At 44.0% G+C, this 21482-nt stretch overlaps 2 protein-coding genes across 7 annotated transcripts in view; both read right to left on the minus strand.

Annotated features, from left to right (window-relative positions):
- Positions 1 to 12855, minus strand: part of LOC4815236 (Kv channel-interacting protein 1) — a 78787-nt gene extending 65932 nt beyond the window's left edge. For 5 of the 6 annotated variants that reach the window (XR_004470186.1, XM_033383554.1, XM_033383552.1 and 2 more), the window contains exon 1: positions 1525 to 1727. Coding sequence is in view for 1 of the 6 variants with exons in the window: in XM_033383553.1 (XP_033239444.1) it covers positions 5613 to 5675; positions 6492 to 6893; positions 12140 to 12197 (523 nt within the window). In the remaining 5 variants the exon portion in view is untranslated. Of the gene's footprint in view, positions 1 to 1524; positions 1728 to 5612; positions 5676 to 6491; positions 6894 to 12139 lie in introns of those variants that run through there. The other variant, XM_033383553.1, reaches the window with a different exon arrangement.
- A 5716-nt stretch (positions 12856 to 18571) lies between these two features.
- Positions 18572 to 21072, minus strand: Ir10a (Ionotropic receptor 10a). The gene is made up of 2 exons (XM_002133992.2): positions 20309 to 21072; positions 18572 to 20251 (listed from the first exon to the last, which is right to left on the minus strand). The coding sequence occupies exons 1-2, from the start codon at positions 21070 to 21072 to the stop codon at positions 19144 to 19146; spliced, it is 1872 nt and encodes a 623-aa protein (XP_002134028.2). The 3' UTR covers positions 18572 to 19143.
- Between the last annotated feature and the right edge of the window lie 410 nt (positions 21073 to 21482).

Consider the following 21482-nt stretch of genomic DNA (forward strand, 5'->3'; position numbering starts at 1 on the left):
AAACGCCCAAGCAGCTTAAATATTTAACAAGTGACAGAGAGAGAGAGGTATAGCCCGATTGGAGAACGCGCTTCTGTGCTGGGCGACAGAGACCAATGCAGAGACAATTAGAAATGTTTGTGGGTCAGGGCAGGGGGTAGAGGTGAGGGCGGAGATAGCGCGTGTGGCGAAATGGGAGCGGAAATTTGGGCAACTTTATGGCAATACCAGTCCACACTTTCGGGATTTCCCTGCTAGGCGAAGGACTCTCTACAGGGCGTGGGGTGGATTAGCGCTTTTCTCTTAAATTGCTCCATATATATTCTTCAAGAATTAGTCATTAGCTATGGAATTAGTATACATTTTTGACAAGTTCCAAACCCATGGAATGTGGGTCCAAACACTTGAAATTCCTTTTATTAAAATTGTATATTTTGGAATAATATTTAAGGCTTTTTTTATAAAATAAATACCAGTTTTAAGGGTGACTTGGAAGTGTTCCAGAACTCATTCAATTTTCAATAAACACGTTTAAAAGTTTGCTGATTTTCCTTAAACAATTTAGGAGATATAGAATGGGTCTAACCATTCGAAAACTTCATTTGGTCTATGTTCTTTTGTTACTAGAGCTCGAATTTGAACCCTACAATATTTAATGGGTTCTTAGATTAAGTTATCATAGTTTACATATCATATTTCGACCATTTATTGTTTGCTCATATCGCTTAAATGGTGTTTTAAAGGCTTATGCACTTTACTTTGAAGTTACCTTTGATTTTGAGAATATTTAGAAGTCAAGTGATAAATCAATGTCATGTTTTAAAGCCCTCCTCCTCCAATGGAATCACTAGCAAATATCCATTGCATACTTTCAGGTAGCCAGCTGAGAGATAAAGCTCATTTACAGGGTACAAACAGGGTCTGAGCTGTTAAGCACCTGCCACTCGGGCTGGCACACGACACGGCCTTTGTAATTAATTTAGCAGCAACAATTTGCCCAGACTCGGGCTTAGTGCTTTCTGTGGAACAAAGCAATCCTCCAGAGACCGAAAGGGACAGGAACTGGGACTGGGCCTGGGCTTGGGACTGCTGCTGTTGGGCCTTAAACATTTTGGGAATTAACACTTTAAGCTCGAACACGATGCTGCCTGATTGCGGCCAGGTGTTAAGCCGATTTAGCTATCTGAATAAGCTTACACTATTTAATTTGCCATCACAAACATTTGAGAGGGTTCATTTAAACCTATTCGGAAATCTTTTATGCTAACATCTTCATGGAAATCGTTTTATGGCTTTTGATTTCTTGTTCATTTATACCATTATTTATGCTTTATTTGTTGTTTTGGTACATCATTTGTTTGTTTCTGTTCATTGCACTTTAAAAAAAATATAGTAAAACAGCTAATGGAAACACTCTTCTAAGAACTGAAACTTTTCCAATTGAATTTCGTGGCGATATGCGAATTTTGATGGCCTGTGTTAACGTTTAATGGAGGTCACCGAAAAAAAAGAAACATCCCAAAGTTCAGAGGGAGTGGGACTCACACAAGAAATTGTTTTTCAAAAAATTGAACAGAATTCTTTGGCTGAGAAGTTTTCAATTTGCGTTTTTGTCTGGGCCGCGCCGAAGAACAACACGACAATTTCCCTGGGTTTTTCAGGTGATTTTCTTGGATTTCTGTGGAACACGTCGTGCCGTCGGCGAAGCTGAACGAGAACTGAAATCAGAATCGGAATCGAACGGGGCGAGTGTGCGAGTGGGCCAGTGTGCCACACTGCGAGGCGATGACGACGATGCCACAGCCGATGCCGAGACGCGACGAGGCGGCAACGAGGCGGCGACGGAGTGCGGAAAGTGTTTCGGTCTCGGTTTTTGGTTTCGCATCTGGGCCCCTTCCGGCTCCTCTTCGGCCATCCATCCATCCTCTTTCGGCCTTGTCGCATGCGAGAGATTTTCCTGCTGGTAGTGGGAAATTTTTTGAGCGGAGCACAAATTTCCCTGACGCAGCGAACGAAAGCGAAACCATGGGCGCCACGAGCCCTCAGCTCGGCTCGCGAACCAACGCGGCTGCCATCTGGGCTGATTTTAGCCATGACTGGGAGAACATTACCGTTTTTCTTCTCTTCTCTTTTGGCCAAAATGTGGGCCTACCTGTTGCTTAGCAACTCGGCCAGGCGCGGAGATGAGAGGCAGAGTTGGGCTGAATTCTGCTGAGCTGGGGCGGATTGGGGCGAATTGGGGCGGATTGGGGTAGGGTGGAAAGTAGCCATTGTCATAGTGCCAAATAGCATAAAAAAATAAATAAATAATAGAAGGAAGCTATCGCTCTTCCGTCCAAAATAAAGTTAAAGTTTTCCAGCAACAGCAGCTGTTTCCAATAAATAAAGTAAATTAATTTTCTGGAAAACTTCCAGAGATTTTGCATCGTTTTATTTCTGGAGAGCTCTCCCTCTCCCTCACCCTCACCCTCTCTCTTTCTCTTCTCTCTGTGTGTCTGTGTGTCTGTGTTTCTCTTCCTGCCCGCGCCTAGAAGTAGGCAAACACTTTTCTGCTACTTGAAGAGGGTCAAAGAAATGTGCGAGCAAAAAAAAAACAAAAACGAAGATAAACTAAGAGAATCCCCACATCCACAACCATATCCATATCCAATATGTGTATATATGTATGTATGGCTCTTTTCCCAGTTGCCCAAATCGATTGTTTTCGTATGCGCACTTGAGCTGCCTTCGATTGTCAAAACATCTAAATGACATTTGGCAAATTCGCATGTAAATGTCCTCCTGATGGTGGCTCGCCCTGCTACACGAGATGCTCAAGTGAGGCAGGACTCCTGTGGTGGGGAAACGGAATCAATTGCATATTGTAAATCGAATAAGTAACCAATTGGGGATTCAAAACCATTCAAATACCAGACCCCAGCACACGACCAAATTATTAAGTGCCAGGACATTTTCTGATGTCCTACCTTCAAAGAAGAAATACCTTCAGATATGTATATATAAATATAATTTTTTTTGCTATTTTTTGCCCTTCGTTGGGGATGGTTTAACCACATCCATGGAAGCGCATTCAAGTGAAATTCATGAAATTTTTCGCTGTGGTCAATCGTATTAGTATTTATTCATGGACGTCCAGATAAATTAATATAGATTTATTTCTAATTATTACTTTTTTAGTGCCTTTTTGCCATTTATTATTTATGTTTATTAGTTATTTTCATTAAATTCCTTCTTTTATTTTGACACAAACTTTGCCTTTTAAATTTTTAAAAATCCTTTCAGAAAATAATAATTGGCTGTAATTGGAGTCTTATTCACATTTACAAAAATCCTATATTTATTTTATTAACCCCAGAATTCTCTATGCTCAACTTTTTGCTCAATTATTTTCAATTGCCACTTTTAAAAATATCTTAAAGATGTATTTATGATGTATTTTAAAGGTCTTCGATATTTTGTCTCTTCTCAAATTTTTTTTTTTTTAATAAATCCAAATTATTGATTTCACACGGAGGAACTCCAATTGAACGAGAAATGAAATGTGAAAACGGGCAGAAGATATGAGAGGCAGAGAAAGAGACAGACACAGAGACAGAGACAGACTGAGAAAGACAGAGAAAACTTGCTTTTCGGCTTTTGTGCATAAATTTTAGGTTTGTTGAAAATGTTTGGTATTTTGTTTGTTCTACGCGTTGTGGCATGCCCAACTTTTTGGCAGTTGAGTTTATTGTTGGGCGGCTGTTCCTGTTTTTGTTGTTTGCATTTGGTAGAAGCAACACAGCACAAGGGGAAAAGTGGGAGTGAGAGGGAGAGGGAGAGTGCGAGTGGGATGCCACTCAACACTCAACATGCCAAATACAAACACAGAAGAGCACAGAACCCTGTCAAAAGGAGGTGGCTCTGAGGATGAGGGAAGAGAAATATCTGAAGGATGAAAGGGGGGAGGAGGAGTGAAAGAGTAAAAGAGAGACGAAAATAGGGGAATCCCTGGGCATATTGAGGCAGCAAGAAGTGTAAACAGGAAACGTGATATTTGACAGATGAGTGTAGATATTTAGATACCAACATAAATAGTACTTATGCCCTGGGAACCACCCCCTATAACCATTCTGCTTCGGCTCCTGCTCCGGCTCCGTCTCCGACTCCTGCTCCTGCTCCCTCACTCCCGGCACTCCCTCTGCTCCAGTCGGTCTGTCTCTGGTGTCTTATTGATTTTCTGCTATAGCTTTCACTTGCCGCAATTTGAAGTGCCACAGAGACAGGCACACTCAGCGACAGATGAACACAGAAGAGGCAGCGACAGACAATAAACACTCACACAGAAGGAGATGGAAAGAATTCCGACACAAAAGGCACAGAAATGAGATGAAACGATGAGTCTAAAAACAAGAGAAATTATGAGAAAATAATCGAAATTCATCAAATCATATTATTCTCATCGAAGTATACCTACTATATTTTTTCATGGCCATGTATTCAACTGTAACCCCACGTACCTACTGTACCTACTGTATATAGACATCAAATATGATTTGGACTAGACTGCTATTCGGGTCGCATGTGTCCCTCAAAGATGGTCTGTGAAAAGACCAAACCCAACGTTTACTTCCGCTTGAAATCCTAGTTTCACTCTCTTTTCAGCAGATTTCGTATCTTTTGTCCGGGAGCAATGCTAACTGGACTCATCGACTGCATTGTTTCACCTGTGTTCTCCTCCTTCAGGCATGGTGCTCGCCCACGCTCAGTGCCTGGCCCAGGAGCTCCTTCCAGGCCTCGTATAGATATAATTTTTGCTCATCATTTGCCAAAGGATCACTTTCTTCTATCGATAGTCGCCTTTAGCTGGTTCTGATCGATCTTAAAGCTACAGGTCTTAAGTAAGGCTATTTATATTCCTTTCAGATAATTAACTCAATCGATTTTCGACTTGTACCGATTCATATGCGTTGTCCGACTTCATTTGTGATGAAAATAAACTCGATGCTGTACAAAGAAACGATTTCGACATTCATTGTTATTGTCCAGTAATTGGCACTCTTCGAAAGCAGTCGACGCGCTGACAATCAAGAATATCCAGATGCCACGGCTCCTGCAACAGTGTACAGTGAGGGATCTCTGGGGCAGACACTCAAGGGAGATGCCGATGCCCCCCTTATAGCAGGTTTTATTCCCATCCGTTCCCATTTCTATAATTTGCAAAGTTTTGATCATACCCTAGTTTCTCTCAAAATGAATTTATAAATCTCGCATCGCGTGCTCGGTTCGCCAGCAGGGCTTTCACTGTTCTTAAGTGCATATGTACCACTCTTACTTATATAGTAAGAGATGCACATCATACACGTATCCATTTATCTCCCCGTCAAGTGCGTACTTGATGCTTAATGACTGACAGATTTCCATTCAATCGAGCTACCTTCACCACCCATCCAATCCCATCCCCACTCCCACTCCCACTTGATTGTATTTTTCCCCACAGAAACAATGAAAAAAAAATACAAAAAAATAAAAGAAAAGGGAAGAAAAGTAAAATCCCCATAAAAAAATGTATATTGAACGATAATCGAAGAGTGCGCAAAAAAAGGAGAAATAGGTAAAGAAAATATGATATGGAAATGAGTTTGCATTTTACTCACAGTCATAATAGTCATATCGATCCGCTTCGCTGGGATTATTGCTGCCCATGATTTTGCCAAAAACTGTGGAAAAAGTGCGACAAACAGAAAGAAAATAAGAAAACGATTTAAGATATACAGCCAAAGGGTTAACAACAATATCGAAAGGACGGGTAAAAGGGCCAAAAAGAGCAACAAAATGACGAGAAATCACAGCAATTCAATTAAAAACGCTGACACAGAGTCAAAGTGCTCTTCCATCCTCATCCCCAGCACTAGGGCTGGGGCGAGTCGGAACAGAGATTGGGGCAAGTGAAAATAGACGGTAAAAGGGTTAATGGGAAGTGCAGTTAGGTCTGGATATATATGTACCATTTTGTTTTGTTTAGGGTAGAACCGTAGAGAACAGGGCAATTAAACGGATGGTATAGGGGTGGCCTGACTAGGCTAAACCCATGATCTTCCTAAGAAAAGGTCCACTAAAGCTTTAGGTATTTACTCATGTAGACCACTAATGAAGGGTCAAGATTGGAAACATTATAATAGCTAGGCATATGGAAATAGAACTTCCATATAGAGTAGAACCAATGCCTTTCCGAAGCATGATCTGTAGAGTTTCAACTAGCAAAGCAAACCCAACTTATCAAAAAATATTGTCCGAAGACCGTTTATCTCTGGACCATTGAACGGGTAACAATGATCCCTGCTCTTTGTTTTTTCGCTGACAAAACCTCAACCAATAAAATTTCCATAGCTCAAATCTCTGTTCACATCCATTGTGCTTGTGGTCAACCTGGTCGTGGACTTGGCGTAGAGATGACCACGTTTGGGGCGTTTGAGTTATGTAAAGGGGGTCCCCACTGTGTAGGGAAGGGTGCTGTGCTCACTGGACCAACTCACGTTTGGCGAAGCTCTTGCGAACGCGCAGAAAGCAGGAACGCGACCGCGACAACTGGACGAGCTCCTCGGGATGGGATCCGTTCTGTATGCAAATGATGGGCGCCAGGGGTGTGATGCGGCAGCGGCTGTGACTGCGGCTGCGGCGGCGACGCTCCAGCAGGGGAATGGTGACAAAATGCGGTGACAATTGGTTTTGGTGTTGGCTTTGGTGAGGTTGTTGTTGTTGTTGAAGTTGTTGAAGCTGGAGTTCGCCCGAACCAAATCCTGTTTCCACTTCAGTATTGTTGTTGAAGTTGTTGGTATTGTTGTTGGTGTTGTTGTTGTTGTTGTTGCTGCTGCTGCTGTGGCTGTTGTTGTTGTTGTTATGATTGGTGCTGATGATGGTAATGACGTTGACGGCTGCTGTGGAAAGAAATACAACACGAAAATAGAATTCAGTTTGTAAAATAAAATGAAATTCCAAACACAAATGCGACCATCAAAGCCATCATCAAATAGCAAATGGAAAACCTCTCTTCCCCGCCCTGGACTTTCCTTTTTTCCCCACAAAGCAAAGAAATTCATTCCCATGTGTGTTTGACAAGTTTTCGCTTGACTTTTCTCCATCGAACTGCTGCATTCTCCCTCTCTTTTTCCACACATCATCTCGTAAATCATTGGAAAGACGAAAAATATCGAAGGCACTGTGCCAAATGTGCCAATGTGAGCCAAATCCAAATCCGAATCCGAATCCGAATGGGGCAAAAGTTAGGTGAAAATCAACTCCCCATCCTATCAGTTTCCTTTCTCTTTCAGTTACCTTTCTCTCTCCCACTCTAGCTCCCTTTTTCTCCCGTTTGCCCTGCCACGTAACCGTAAATGAAATCAATTTTGTTGTACTGCTAAAATTGCATGGATTGCACTTTGAGTGCTGGAAAATGGTGTACGAAATTCAATTTGCGCAGCACCCGCTCAGCCAGTGTTGGGTAAATTGCACACAATATTGTTGTAAGTGGGCTAAAAATGAATAGACCAGAAAATCGAAACACAATTGCTGTAGTTGAGTGCAATAATGTTTATGTCAGGGATCTTTTATAAAGCGATTCCTATACCTTTGGCTAGGCAGGATACAGAAGCATAAAGGATAATTTGACTTGTTTAACTATAAGGTCTGAGGTATGTAACCCTAAGCATCTTCCTCTGCTATTCTGTACTCGATTAAGTCCTTTCCACTTCTTTGAATTTGTGGAATGCAGCTCTTACAACTTCTTTGGTTTCCTTAAATCTATTTTCCTTCAAAACTGCAGCTTTCCTCATGTCCACCCAAACTTTTACTTCATAGATCCACAGATCCAAACACTCTGGCTTGCCAGCTAATCAAGTGTTGGGCAGCATTCAAGGGAAAGTGTTCGAGAAAGAATCTCGACTCCACTTACTTATCGTCTCGACAGCTTTTGGACTGTCATCTTCCCTTTGCCACCAGTGCAATTCATTTGATTTATCTACTCAGCCAGCTGCTTAGCTTGTTGCAAAATGCAACGGAGCTTGTTGCAATATGCTCTGAGGAAGGGAGGGGGAGATTGGATGGCTAGAGATATTGAAAGGGAGATCTATCCATCTGCACATTCTGGTCGGCCTTTGTTTGGTCCTAAGCTGGTCTCAGGGGCTCGGGCCAAGAGGAACTCTGTTGTGTGTGGGAAGATCCCCCCCTAAACTCCGCCCATGACTGACATCAGTGTGTTCCCGTCGTCGCCCCTTCCCCTGCCTCACGACATGGTTGGCTAATTTCTGGCTGAAAGCCAACTGCAGCAGCAGCCTCCTCCTCCTCCTCCTCCTCAGGCCACAGTGCGGTTTTGTTTCTCTTACGATGCTGCACTTGCTGTTGCTGGTCGTGTTTATTTGTTGCATAGTTTTTTGTGGCTCCAAAGTGGCAACAAATGTCGCACTCGACAAAGGCAGTGCAACAGGCTGGGCGTGGTTCAAAGGGTGCCAAAGGTGCCCTTTTAAACCGATCCATTTCTTATTTTAAACAATTTGTATTAGAATTTTATAGGCCCATTAGTTGAGAGCTAATCTAGACACCAAATACTGACAAAGTGTACCGATTCCATATTGTTTGTGTTCAGAAACCCCTTCAAGGAGCCCATTTCGGGTCATCTGATTCTTCTAGTCTTCCGTGCTTAAAGCCGTATGGCCGGGCACGGCGCTTTAAACATATTTTCCGCCCATAATTTTCTGCTTATAATCGATCAATTTCAACGCTTTCATAATTGCAAATTAGGCTGAAACGAGGCAAACACTCCATTTTCGTTCAAATTATTGCAGCAATTTGCAGCAGTTTGGAGAATATTAATTTATTCGTGGTCGTCGAACTGCAACATTTTTCAATGGAAATGTGTGGCACCATGGAATTGCTTTTAGCGCTGTCTGCGAGCCGTTAAGTGTTCACCAAAATTTTGAATTTGATTTAAACAAATGACCAGAGCACTGGCAATTATTATTATTATGATTATTGCTCAGAGGCACATGGGGATCGTTGGGGCTTTAAGCGTTAGGGCTGTAAATTTGCGCCCCATTAAAAATTGGACGAAAAACGATAAACCGCCAAACGTTTAGAACATTGTCAATGTCGTAAAGGCAACGGATTGCAAATGCTTAGAAATGGCTTAATGAAAATCCCCCTTTGGGACCCAATCGTTCAATGCCAAAAAGTATGCAAAAACGCAAGACCATTTTTTTTTCGCAAAGATATTTTCCAATGCCAAATATTTCCAGAAGCGCAAAAACATTTACCAGATATTTGCAGAAATTCTGGTTATTGCCATATGCATGGGTGTACTCGTACGAGTATATCTATTCACCACAAAGGCCAAAAAGCCAAATGGCCAAACAATTATTATTGTTATAATTCAGCTCGAAAAACAAGTAATTTTATATCCAAACATAAGCAAAAAAAATTTACAGAAACTCATAAAATCGCATGCGAAAAGCCAGAGCCAAAATATTTATATTAATGATATGCATAAATACACGCCTCCTGTCTCGCCCTACCGCCCTCCCGCCCCCCCATGTAAATTGTTCTCTTTAGATCGGGGCGGAATATATGTATATATGTACATATTTCTAACGAGAAACGGGACGCAATCTAAACAAAATTGCTGTATGCAATAGAAACATGTTCCAGACATTGTTTAGATCTTTGGTTTTCGGCTTTGGTTTTCGGCTTTCAAATTTTCAGCCTTTCAGTTTCACGTCTCAACGCTTCGGGACTCTGGGACTGTAGCTGTGGCTGTGGCTGTTGCAGTGTTAGATGGATAAACTATGGCTACACTCAGCCATAAATTGTCCCGAACCAAGGTCATTTCCAACACTGCCACGCTCTCCCCCACTCCAGCGTCTCGTCTCCCACGCCCGATAAAGATTGATATAATTATATTCTGGGCGAGATTTATGCCTCTGTGAGTTATCAATCCAAAATGTAATTACGCTGAGAGATCTGATGTGAACTCAATGAACTTTATGGCAGGGAAATCACCTTCCTGTGCGGCGCCATCTGCTGGCAGTAAATGTGGAAATGTGTTAAGTTGTGGAAATTCCAGGGATTTTTCTTGGGTAAACTTTGGTTTAATACACTAATTGCATCTGGAACTATAAACAGTCGGCCTTATGTTTGATAGCTCAAAAAAGAAATTTGTTAGTTTGAAATTCTGTTAGTTCTTTGGAAATTGTAGTTTTCCTTGGCTGCTCGTAGATGGCGCCCAATCTTTGATATTCTCTCCTCCGAGAGGCATCTAGTGTTGAATGGGAAACCAATTTTCGTGCAGCAGAGTGTAATTTTATTTTGCATCTGTCATTGCCCCCATTTCGGACTTCTGCAGCGCTGGAAATCGATCAAGCAGCAGCAGTGGGCAGAGATTGAGATTGAGATCCATTCCAGGCACCGCCCGGGTGCCTGACAGCTAAATGAACACATTTCGCCTTCACCCCCTGCCCCACACTCGCCCCTACACACGGGTAAAGCCAGCCAATAAACAATAATAAACACACGCACATATCGAGCAGAAAGTTTTGAGTTCTTTTCCGAAAAACATATTCGATATTCACCGTGTTTCTTTTTTGATGATTTCCGCTTTCGCGCGAATATATACGAAACTTGTTCCGTTCGATGGAGGCCAAAGCAAGGCCCCGGAATGGATTTCGAATGGTTATCGGTGGAACAGCTTGTGGCTGATGATATGGATATGGTTATGGTAATGGCATATCGGATAAAACTATGGCCTTGTTCCGACTATCTGCTAGAGCACTTACACCTATTATTAAATCTTTAATTGATTCTGCAATGCTACCTTTCAAACAAAGAAAAAACTGAACGTTGATTGCTCGTTTGTGTTCGATATAAAAATATCGCAGCGATAGGTATAATCTCTTAAATTTGTGTGGACAAAAATACATCGTTGGATAATCTTTCTACTATCCGTAACATCCCGTGGTGTTGAAGACTCTACTTTATAGTTGCGAAACGCACTGTACATGCCACTGAAGCGCACATGTTTCGCTAAGCTGTTTTAAATGATATTATGGGCCTTATTTATTTATCCAGATATGATAATTGCTCTTGTTATATGCAATTAATTGCCAGGCAATTGTAGGGCCATGTGATGCGAGTTCTTTGGAGGCAGAAATATGTATATTTCAAAATGCGAATCCCAAGCAATTCCAATTACCGGCTCGATGGGTGGCCTGAACAACCCCTGAAGAAGTGCTGGGAAAGTAGTGCGAACTGGGGGAAACTCTTTCATTTCGCTGGGAAATCGTGGGTGGTGGTGGGTGGCTTTTGTGTTTGGAAATCGCTTTGAAGTCCGCAGGTGGCAGCCGGAGCACCATTCAACGCCAACCAGCGCCATCAGCAGGAGCATATAAATGGAGAAATAGTGTAAATGCTTTCAACATAATCGAGTGTACAACGGGAAGTGCATTCGAAATCAAATACAAATAAATTCTTTATCTCATTCCGGTCTGTCGAAATTGCTGGACAAACAAACAAGAATTTTGTTGGGAATTCTTTTGTGGCTTTTTTGAGTCTCGCAAATAGCAAAATTTCGATACGAAATCAAATTAAAACCGCGGAATAGTACGAAAGCTTTCATTTAGATTGTTTATCCATGGATCTGCCATGTTATACATTTTTCGGTGTATTTAGATATAGTATATAGATAAATATAGACAATAAAGATTATGCCCTCTATGTCTCTATGCACAATCGACTCATTCGGAAGCGAATTGAAAGGTAAACCCAATCAGTAACAGTAGGGAATGAGTGCGGGTCGAATAACAGGGTACCCTCGCAATGTGCTCCAAAATCTACCAAAGTATTACTGATCCTAAGTTTATAGTTCTTGGTTTCGGGAAGAGATTGACACATGACAAAACGATACCAAAATCATTTAGATGGTACTGAAGATTTCATAATATTCCTTTGCAAAGACTTGGACTTCTCTCTAGAACTATATACAGAACCAATCATCTGGAATAGATGATGTTCAGATGATGATTTGTTTGACTGCAAAGGGGAATACCTCGAATAGTAAGGGTATTATCGGATGTCTGCACCTCTCAGTAAACCCAAAGAAAAAAGAAAGCGAAAACTATAAAGAAACCAATCAACTTACAGATGTCCACAATCTCCGAGGGTGCCTCCATTTCCATAGCATTCAAGATCTCCGGCATGGTTGCACTATGTGGGGTTTTGTTTTTATATGACTGTCGTATTTGTATGTCTATGAAGCTTTTAGTCTCCAAATCCCCAGATTTATTCACTGGGCGAACATTTTTCCGCGCTACGGCCTGCAGTCGGACTGCATCGGCGAATGGCTAAAATTAGTTTTAGCCCAAACCAAAACAAAATCCAAAATAACAGCAACAAAAATCCAAAAAATATAAATGAAGAAAATTACACACAGGGACCGGACCGCACAGAGAGAGCCGCACCGAAAACTATCCATCAAGTTGTGACATAAGAAAAAATCACACATTTACATATGTACCTATGGTATGTATATCTATACCGTACATATGGTAAATAAACTCTAAACTAGGTAATTATATGGCGATGGACCGCACAATGTTGCACTTGTTTTTCCTCAGAAATTCTCCATTGGAATCCGAATTTTCTTTCAACTTTACACTGCGACGCTCCATTCAGTTTCCATTCGATTCGGGACCAATTATTTGAGTAAATTTCACATTTAAGTGCAGCAAAAAATAATTAAATATATATGTATATGGAGCAGATCTTTTGCATTTCCCGCTGGATGGCCTTTCGCATTTCCCGTTATTCGTTCACGTCTGTTTGCGTTGATGGCTGTCCGGTTAATGTTTTCTTTTACTTTCCATTTCGTGCTTTATCGTGGGGGCGGTCCCACCAATGAATCCAAAACTGTGCAACAATGTGCGCGATCTGCTCATGGAATTTTCTGTTAAAAGAGACAGAGAGAGAGCCGATGGGTGGAAGCACTGCACGATCAGTTCGTTATCGCTTCGGTTCGGCCAGAAGCTTCGGCAGCTTTGTAGTGAGAGTAGGTGAGAAAAGCAGCAACAAGCGTCAACAATCGGCACAATGACAGAGACAGAGAGAGAGAGAGAGTGGCCAGCTATGATAAAGAAGAGCAGGGGATGCCTATGCCTATACCTTGGTATAGGTATATCCCGAAAGAACGCAAAAGGACACTGCGAAAATACTGTTTTATTGAATGATCCTGAAAGCTCCGAATTTCAGGGCTTTCCACACTTGTTACTGGTGATCTATTTCGATCTGAATATGAGTTTTTATACCGTAGAAAAATCTGACTAGAAGAAAACTCATAATATATGCTACATCCACCTGCATATAGTCGTAGATAAATATATAACATCTGAGAGCCGCATAGAACGGCGACCTGGAGTAAGAGAAGGGTAGCATGGGCTCTACATTATCCGAGCTGGCGTCTCCCCTTCTCAATCTTCCTTTTGCTCTCTCCTGTTCCATTTCCAACTTATACCCAAATCGAAATATTCAGTAAAATCATGCAAAGAGAGAGCCAATCACAGACAGAGAGAGAAAGAGAGCAATACATGAGCAAAGTTCATCTGTTCCCATCACACAGATGCATCAGTGCAAGGTAGACTAATACGAAGGTATGGTCATCCGTGCTAGTGACCTCTCTTTGAGGTATTCGTGGAATACCCTTCTTATTATATTGTAACGAGGGGGAACGTTGTGAGTTGCTGCGGACACCGCAACTCTACAGTTATACCCGATACTAAGTCAGTATGGCTCTCCTCCGGCAGACGCCGCTAATATTAAACGACACGACAAAGAGTGCGTGTGAGAGAGACAGAAAATCAGTCTGAGCGTGACGTCACGCGCTGCGTAGCCACTGCAAATTGATTTGTTTCCTTTGGCTATAAAAATGATCTGATCTGATTAAGATTCAGCAATCTGATAGATATGGTCGTTATCTATGATTTTGCGTTTTTAGTTTTCTCAAATCTGCAATATTGTGGATGCAACAGATTTTCGTCCTTTGTGTGGGCGGAAGGGGGTGGGGCGAAATTTTGAGATATACGTTTTATAGTGAGATCTAACAGAAGTGCGGATACCAAATTTGGTTACTCTAGCATTAATAGTCTCTGAGAATTGTGAATATCCCCAGATTTGCATCCTTTGCGGGGGCGGAAGGGGGTGTGGCGAAATTTTGAAACAAACTCGTCGCGGTCCGATATATTAGGAGTGTGGATACCAAATTTGGTTGCTCTAGCTTTTATAGTCTCTGAGATCTAGGCGCTAATGTTTTACTCTAAGCAAAGCCGCCTATGCTACGTGTGTGTTAGAGAGAGACAGGGCGAGAAAAAATGAAATTGTTTTCTTGATGCTGGCTATAATAGTAATACGATCCAATTCAGATTCTGCAGTCTAAAAGATATCGTCATTCTCTACGATTCTGCGTTTTTTGTTTTCTCGTTTCTTTAAAATTGTGGATGCCACAGATTTTCGCCCTTTGTGGGGGCGGAAGTGGGTGGGGCAAAGTTTTGAAATATTTTTGTAGCAGTGACATATCACAGAAGTCTGGATCCAAAACATCGTTGCTCTAGCTCTTATAGTCTTTGAGCATTAGGCGCTGAAGGGGACGGACAGACGGACAGACGGACGGACGGACAGACGGACAGACAGACAGGGCTCAATCGACTCGGCTATTGATGCTGATCAAGAATATATATACTTTATAGGGTCGGAAACGATTCCTTCTGGACGTTACACACATCCACTTTTACCACAAATCTAATATACCCCAATACTCATTTTGAGTATCGGGTATAAAAAGATTTTTGCCACTGTTTATACTCCTTGCAGGAGGGTCACACCATTAAGACTTGATTATTCCAAGCCCATAAGATATCACTAACCCTACTTATAAGATAACTGGTTAATACTTTGCACAGACCACAAAAATCATGTGAGACGGGTATTTGTCAAGGTACTTTTCTTGGTTTTGAAACATAATCCAGTCAAAGGTTACACATTGCCATACAAAATATGGAGTACAGTAGGCATTAGGTCGATCAGCCGTACCCTGCCAGACCGGGCCCATTAATCAGTTCTTCAACCCCATTTCCATTGGTATTTCCCCATAAATAATTTCCACATTAATAATTATGATTGCCAATTAACTTGAACGCCTGCGGGCGTGTCCAGCATTCGCCCCCACTCACACTAGGTGTCAAAATCGGTTTTCAGGAATCGCTTTTTGGTATCGCCCCGCATCGTGGCGTCGTGGCATCGTGGCACCCAGCAGGGCGAATGGAATTTAATAAATTCTCTTTAATACATTAGTGGCTTTTTCGATATTTAAAAACGACCGTGCCCGGCCATTCGCATTGAAACAATTTGCGGCTTGTTTCCGACGCCACAGAAACAAAGTTAAAACAATCACACAAGCATGATCGACTCAATATAAACTAATTGGAAAATGTTTCTGCCAGATACGTCACCGTTAAGGCAATGCGGTATACCCTGCAACGGGTGGAGTTGCTTGGGTAAGCTGAAGAGTATGCTGGGGAAAGGGCAAAAAAAGAGGGCTACTTACCTCTCAAATTCTGGGGATTTTAGGGCAAATAAAGTTAACTTTTGATCGATTTTTTCTTTCTCGATTTCGAACATTTCACCCGACCTAAACGATCTTCATACTCATAGATTGTTAAATTTCAAGCAAAAACCTTACTGAATACCGGTTTAACTATATTTATTTGCATACTTTTAGGATCTGAGAAAAATCAAACACTCCAGGGTATTGCCTAGTCGTGGACGACCACGATAAGTAGCCTCTCGCAATGCAAGCCAAAATAAATTACCATAATTTTTCACTATCAAGAATAATACAAATTTTCGTTTTGTATAAAAACACACACAGTCGCAAACAGAAAAACCGAATCAAAAATAGACAAGAACCAAAAAAAACATACAAAAATGCCACACAACAAAAACAGCTGGAGACAATAGAAAGAGAGGGAGAATCGGCCTGTACTCACCGCAAAAAACAATAACAAAAAACAATATACATACATATATGTTTACGTATATGTATATGGAAGTGGCACGAAAAAAATAATTATTATATCCGTGGAAATTGATTGCTTTTTATGCATTTCAATTCACCAAGCAAATTGTATTTTTTACACACGACAAAAAAACAAATATTATTCCTTTCTGGGGAGCAGTTTCCAAGGAGCTGTGGAGACTGGAGACAGAATGAAATTTCCTTCGTCACGCGGCGCTCTCTGCCAACCGATCGCTGGCCAACTGAACGAAATAGTAGTATTCCTAATCAGATTTTTGGACGGCAGTGCCAAAGCCCACTGACAGACACACACGCGCGACCACGGGAATTATGGAGCCAAATGAAATAAAATTGTTATTAAAAATAAATACACTTAGCCGGCGCGAATGGAAAAAACGTAAAAGATCGTCCAAAAATTCTCTTCTGCCTCTTGTGGCAGTGGCTGGCTCTTGGCTGTTGCTTCAGCGACGACGACACCGAACGCGGTCGCGGACAGAGGCAGTGTGCAGAGGCAGCGCCCGAGGCAGCGGCGCACAGTCGGAAACCCCACTAGAGATGGCCACGGGCCCGGATCATCGAGGCAGGGCAAAGAACTTCATTCCAAAATCGGCACAAACAAAATTCACGATTCAGCCATGTCCGTATGTCTATCTGAGCTGAAATTACCAACTAGAGCAGACTCATAAATATAGATACAACATATCTCTGATCTGATCTTTGCCTGCTCTGCACGGGCACACGCACGAATCATTCGGTTTGTCCATCTCTGGAGAGGAGAAGAACCAGAAGAAGCAGCAGCAGCTGGCTTAGCATCGGGCACCGGCACTGGGCCAGACATCAGACCAGAACCAGCTAAAGATAAACAAAAGTTATGATTTGGAAATAAACCAAAAATTTTGGATGTTTCTCAATGAGCGCGCGCGCCGGTTTCCATTTGGTAATTTGGCGTTTTTTTTTCCCCCATTTCCCACTTTATTCCCATTTGGTTTATTTTTGGCTCCTACAGTCTTTGGAATTCCAACGATTCGGTGATGCGCCGACAGCCAGATGCGGAAGCAGCAGCAGCAGCTGGAGTGGGATACCATCTCTACTCCGTGGCTCTCGATCGAGAGGAGATCTCCTCCGCAAGAACCCCATCTCTGTCCTTTAGTTAGTAAAAGCCTGGACTACACAAATCGATGGGTTTATAAACACTTTTAGTCTATAAACACTCTTATGGCTTCATTAAAATTCATGGACTCGAAACCGAAAGTCAATCCAAAACCATTGAGTAACCCATAACTTGTCCGATCGGTCGCTGAACCAAACTACCGGCCAAGAGGGAAAGCTACGTGATATTTCATTTCCCATTAGCGAGATCATCAAACTGGCATTTGTTCCACCACAGCGCCAGAAAGAAGGAGAAGTGCTGGCTATATTTAAATCAGGAAACCTCACCGGCCACTTCATTGGCATTCGCGTCACGTACAACCGTGCAACCGTGCAACTGACTGACAGAAATCCAACCCTCAGCTCCATAATAGACCCACACACTCACGAAGATGGGTACATATATGAGTGGGCGGAAGGAGAAGGATTTGGTATCCACGCGGACAAGACGGACCTCCGCCTCCCCCTAAGCGGCATCGGGAAACGTATCACTACCAGGATACAGGCATATCTCAATTGGTCGGGACATGATCAGACCATCGGAGTGAAAGAACCCCAAACTTGACTCAAGACAGAACTAAGGCCAAGATCAGAACCAGAACACCTCAACGGGGTGGGGTACCTCTTCCCTTCTTTATTTTTTGGGGCAGAAGCTAATCAAATTTTTATGTTCTTTTAGGCAAAAGACGACTTCATTTTGCAACACTTCAAAACTTTGATAATTTCTTTGGTCCCGCAAAAGAAATAAAAGCAATATTTCAAGAATCTAATGGTATTCCGGAAATCTCGAGCTATAGTCTTTTCTCGCATAGCTCAAGGATACAGCCAAAATATCGACCTTCTGTGAGCCCAAGACATTCAGCCCTGAGCCTCGTGAATAGTCTATCTGCTGTGTGTCATCTGTCGTTGTGTGGCGCGTGTGGCAACTCATTCGTCCCTTCCGGATTTGAATGCCTAAATGAACTGTTTCCCTGGGCTCTGCTTTAAAGGCCGCCGTTGCTGCCGTCTGGTGTCGCTGTTTGCGGCTGTTTAATTGTCATTTCGTGTGCAGAAACTGAAATGCCAAATAAACACATATTGGATGTGACCGATTGATGCATTTGTGAGCACTGGAGATGCCCACAGTAGAGCTGGTGGAAGGCAGATAAAGCAAGTTACATGCCAGTACTCTCTTCAAGGGCATACAAATGATATAATATGGTAGTTGAATATCTTATATCATGGAAATACACGGAATAAATACGAGTCTCTCCGCTTCAGGCTGGAAGCCTTCCAGGTGTAACCATTTGAAGCCGTCTTTCGGGGAAAGAAGGTCTATTCCTGGAGCACATTCGAGTGTCTACTTTAGCCAGTTGCCACTGTCCTTAGTCCCTTTGCATTTGTAATGAGAACCTTGAATTGCCAACTGCATTTTGGAGGCTGCCAATTCGATTCGACGCAGCCCCGGCGACTGCTGTTCGCCAGAATGGCAATCGCTGCTGGTGCGTATCATTGTTAACTTGGCTAAATTATATAAGCCCATGTACCCCCCACTTCAGGGCGCGTGTGTGTGCCTTAATTGCTGCCTCCATTTGGCCGCTGGCCTTTGGAAAATGAAATTTGCAAACGTTGCAGGGAAACCTTCCAAAATGAATTGTTCGCCGAAGTTCGGTCAACAATTTTCGCGCTATTCAGTGGTTGAAAATGAGATGACGCTGCACGTTTTCCAAATGCTGTTTATTTTCGGGCGCATTGTCAAAGAACTCGAGTTTTTGAAGCGACCTCGAGGGAATAACTCCGGAGGCCATCAAGGCTATTCATAAAACTGAAATAGGCATTCCGAAATGGTCTACTATCAAGTGTTTTCTTTCCTGATCAAAGGAAATATGGCCGTCCCTTTTACACATGGAATTTGTTGAAAGGAACCCAACCCAAAACATGTCGTGGCAGCTTCACTTGCCCACAGGTGGAGAGGCGACCCCCTGGAAGACTTTGCGCCAGAGGTGCTCCAGCAGGAAGGCGAGAAGGGCAAGCAGGTTGCCACCGAGGACGACATAGAAGGCCAACTGGAGGTCACCGATGGTGAGGACACGTGCGAGGTCGGCCTCAGCGTTGGCCTCGAGGGTGCGGGCGCGCATCTGGATGTCGACGCGGGACTTCTCGTCCGCGATCCACTTGACGATGAGGCCGGCGTTGAGGAGGCGCAGAAGGAGGGCATTGATGGCGTCCTCCCAGGGCGAGTCGCGCGGCATCACATAGGAGATGGTGTAGTACTTGGGGCACTCCGGCACCACCCAGATACGGCGCAGCAGCATGAAGAGGGAGGACTCCAGCATGAGGGAGGTATAGCGAGAGACACCGGCCTTGCCCCCGTTCCGGGCCACATCGTCAATGACGTCCGCATGGAGGTCGCGGTTCCAGGACAGCTTCTTGTTGAGACTGGCAAAGAGCGGCGAAGTCTCGCTGAAGAAAAGATCATCCGCCATGGAGGTGTACTTGTAGATCACCTTCAGACCACTGTCGTCCAGCTCCTGCATGGTGTTGATGTCCTTGTAGTACAGCGGATGGATGTACACCGTGGCCAGGCTCGACTCGAATATGGCCCCGAAGATCACGCTAACCAGGCACAGCGATCCAATGAACATCCGCTCCGTATAGCTCGCGGGCAGCCTCGCCAGATTCACGCGCACCCACACCACCCACGTGTCCACCATTATGCCCAGCGCCTGCTTGTACAGCTGCCGATCCCGCAGCTTGACGATCCCCAGGCGCAGGTTGATCAGGCGCAGCAGCAGCCAGATCAAGGCACAGCCAAAGGCGGACAGGATGAAGCCCAGCCAGATGTCGTAGCCGACCGCAAAGATGGGCAGTATGGACTGGGGTATGCGATGCGCCTTGGGCACGTAGATGCACAGCTCATCGTCGTAGACGGCCACCGTGAAGTCCATGTACTGCTGCACCAGGTAGTCCTTCACGAAGAAGCCCGTCAGGCAGATGTCCAAGCCATCCTGGATGATCGAACCGATGGCTCCGTTGTAGCTGCCATTTGCACTGCGTTCGCTGCAAAAGAGAATCATTCGATGGGACATTCGATTCCAACACAGATTTATGACCTACCCAAAGTAGTTCTTATCTGGCTGCTGCAGCAGCAGGGTAAAGTTGAGTTTCTCCTGCAGTATCTGCGCCACGGAGAAGTCGACGCCTGTGACACTGACCAGTAAACCCGTATTCGGGTCCAGCTCCGGCCGGGTGTAGACGGACTTGAACATTTGCACGCGTAGCGGATAGCCGCCCATGTCGTGGAAGAGGTACTTGGACAGCGGCTCATGGCCCGTGTAGGGGACCAGGCGGCCAAAGGCCTGTCCACTGCGCCGGAAGGGATCGTATATCCAGATCCCTTCCAGCGAGAGGATGTACCGGTTGTAGATCTTGTGGCGCGTCCACAGCTGTCGACAGCTCTCCTCCAGCTGGCCCTGCTCCCACACCGTGAGTCCCTCACTCTGATCGGCCAGTACGTAGAAGAAGACCCCGGCCCGCTGGCTGGGGCCGGCTGCACCCCGATTCGAGATGAGGTCCGCCAGAGTCATGACCAGAGCCAGATTCTCCCGACCAAAGCGGTCGTCCAGCCACTGGTCCTGGTCCGCCTCGTAGCCCAGAACTATTAGGGGCACCTGGGAGCGATGCAGCAACCACTGGACATAGACATTGGCGGCATCCCCGTGCTGATGACCCAAACGCAGCCACAGCTGCACCCGAGGCAGGTCCCTCGTGGGCACCGCCATTAAATCATCCAATTGGCTCAACTCCACACCGATGGAAGCGCTTCCCGCGGAGAGCAGCAGCAGTAGAAGCAGTAGGAGCAGCAGGATTGAGACTGCCATTCGTCTTGGCTTTGATATCACAAATGACTCAGGAAGTCCTCCAGTTCCTCCTGTTAATGTCCTGTGCCGTGCCTGCTCCTTGTTTTGACACCTGCAATTTTGTTTGTTTGCTTGCGCGTAATTAGAGACTCGTTGTGTCAGCTCTATCGCAGGTCCCGTCGCAGCTCCTGAGCAAACATCGCAGGGCGACACCCCCCACACAGGAGCTTATGTCTGTTTTTTTTTTCTCCTCTTGTTTTCCTGCCTGTGGGCGGCTACCACTCCCCCATAACTTCTGCTGCTTTTGTTGTCCCTTTTCCCAGGTTCGCATTCAGTTTTGACCATTCATTGCTAAATCAACTTGTTTGAACGCGGAAATCCCAGCAAAAAGGCCAACGAAAACGGAAAGCCCCCCCAGCCCCTCCCCAGTG

This window comes from Drosophila pseudoobscura, chromosome X (genome assembly GCF_009870125.1).
Source record: "Drosophila pseudoobscura strain MV-25-SWS-2005 chromosome X, UCI_Dpse_MV25, whole genome shotgun sequence".
NCBI classification, from domain to species: domain Eukaryota; kingdom Metazoa; phylum Arthropoda; class Insecta; order Diptera; family Drosophilidae; genus Drosophila; species Drosophila pseudoobscura.

Bases quoted from the DNA above. Each gene is read 5' to 3' on its own strand.
- Ir10a (XM_002133992.2), bottom strand. From the start codon at position 21,072: ATGGCAGTCTCAATCCTGCTGCTCCTACTGCTTCTACTGCTGCTGCTC. The intron at 20,252-20,308 runs GTAGGTCATAAA...TCTCTTTTGCAG, and splicing joins CCAGATAAGAACTACTTTGG to CGAACGCAGTGCAAATGGCA.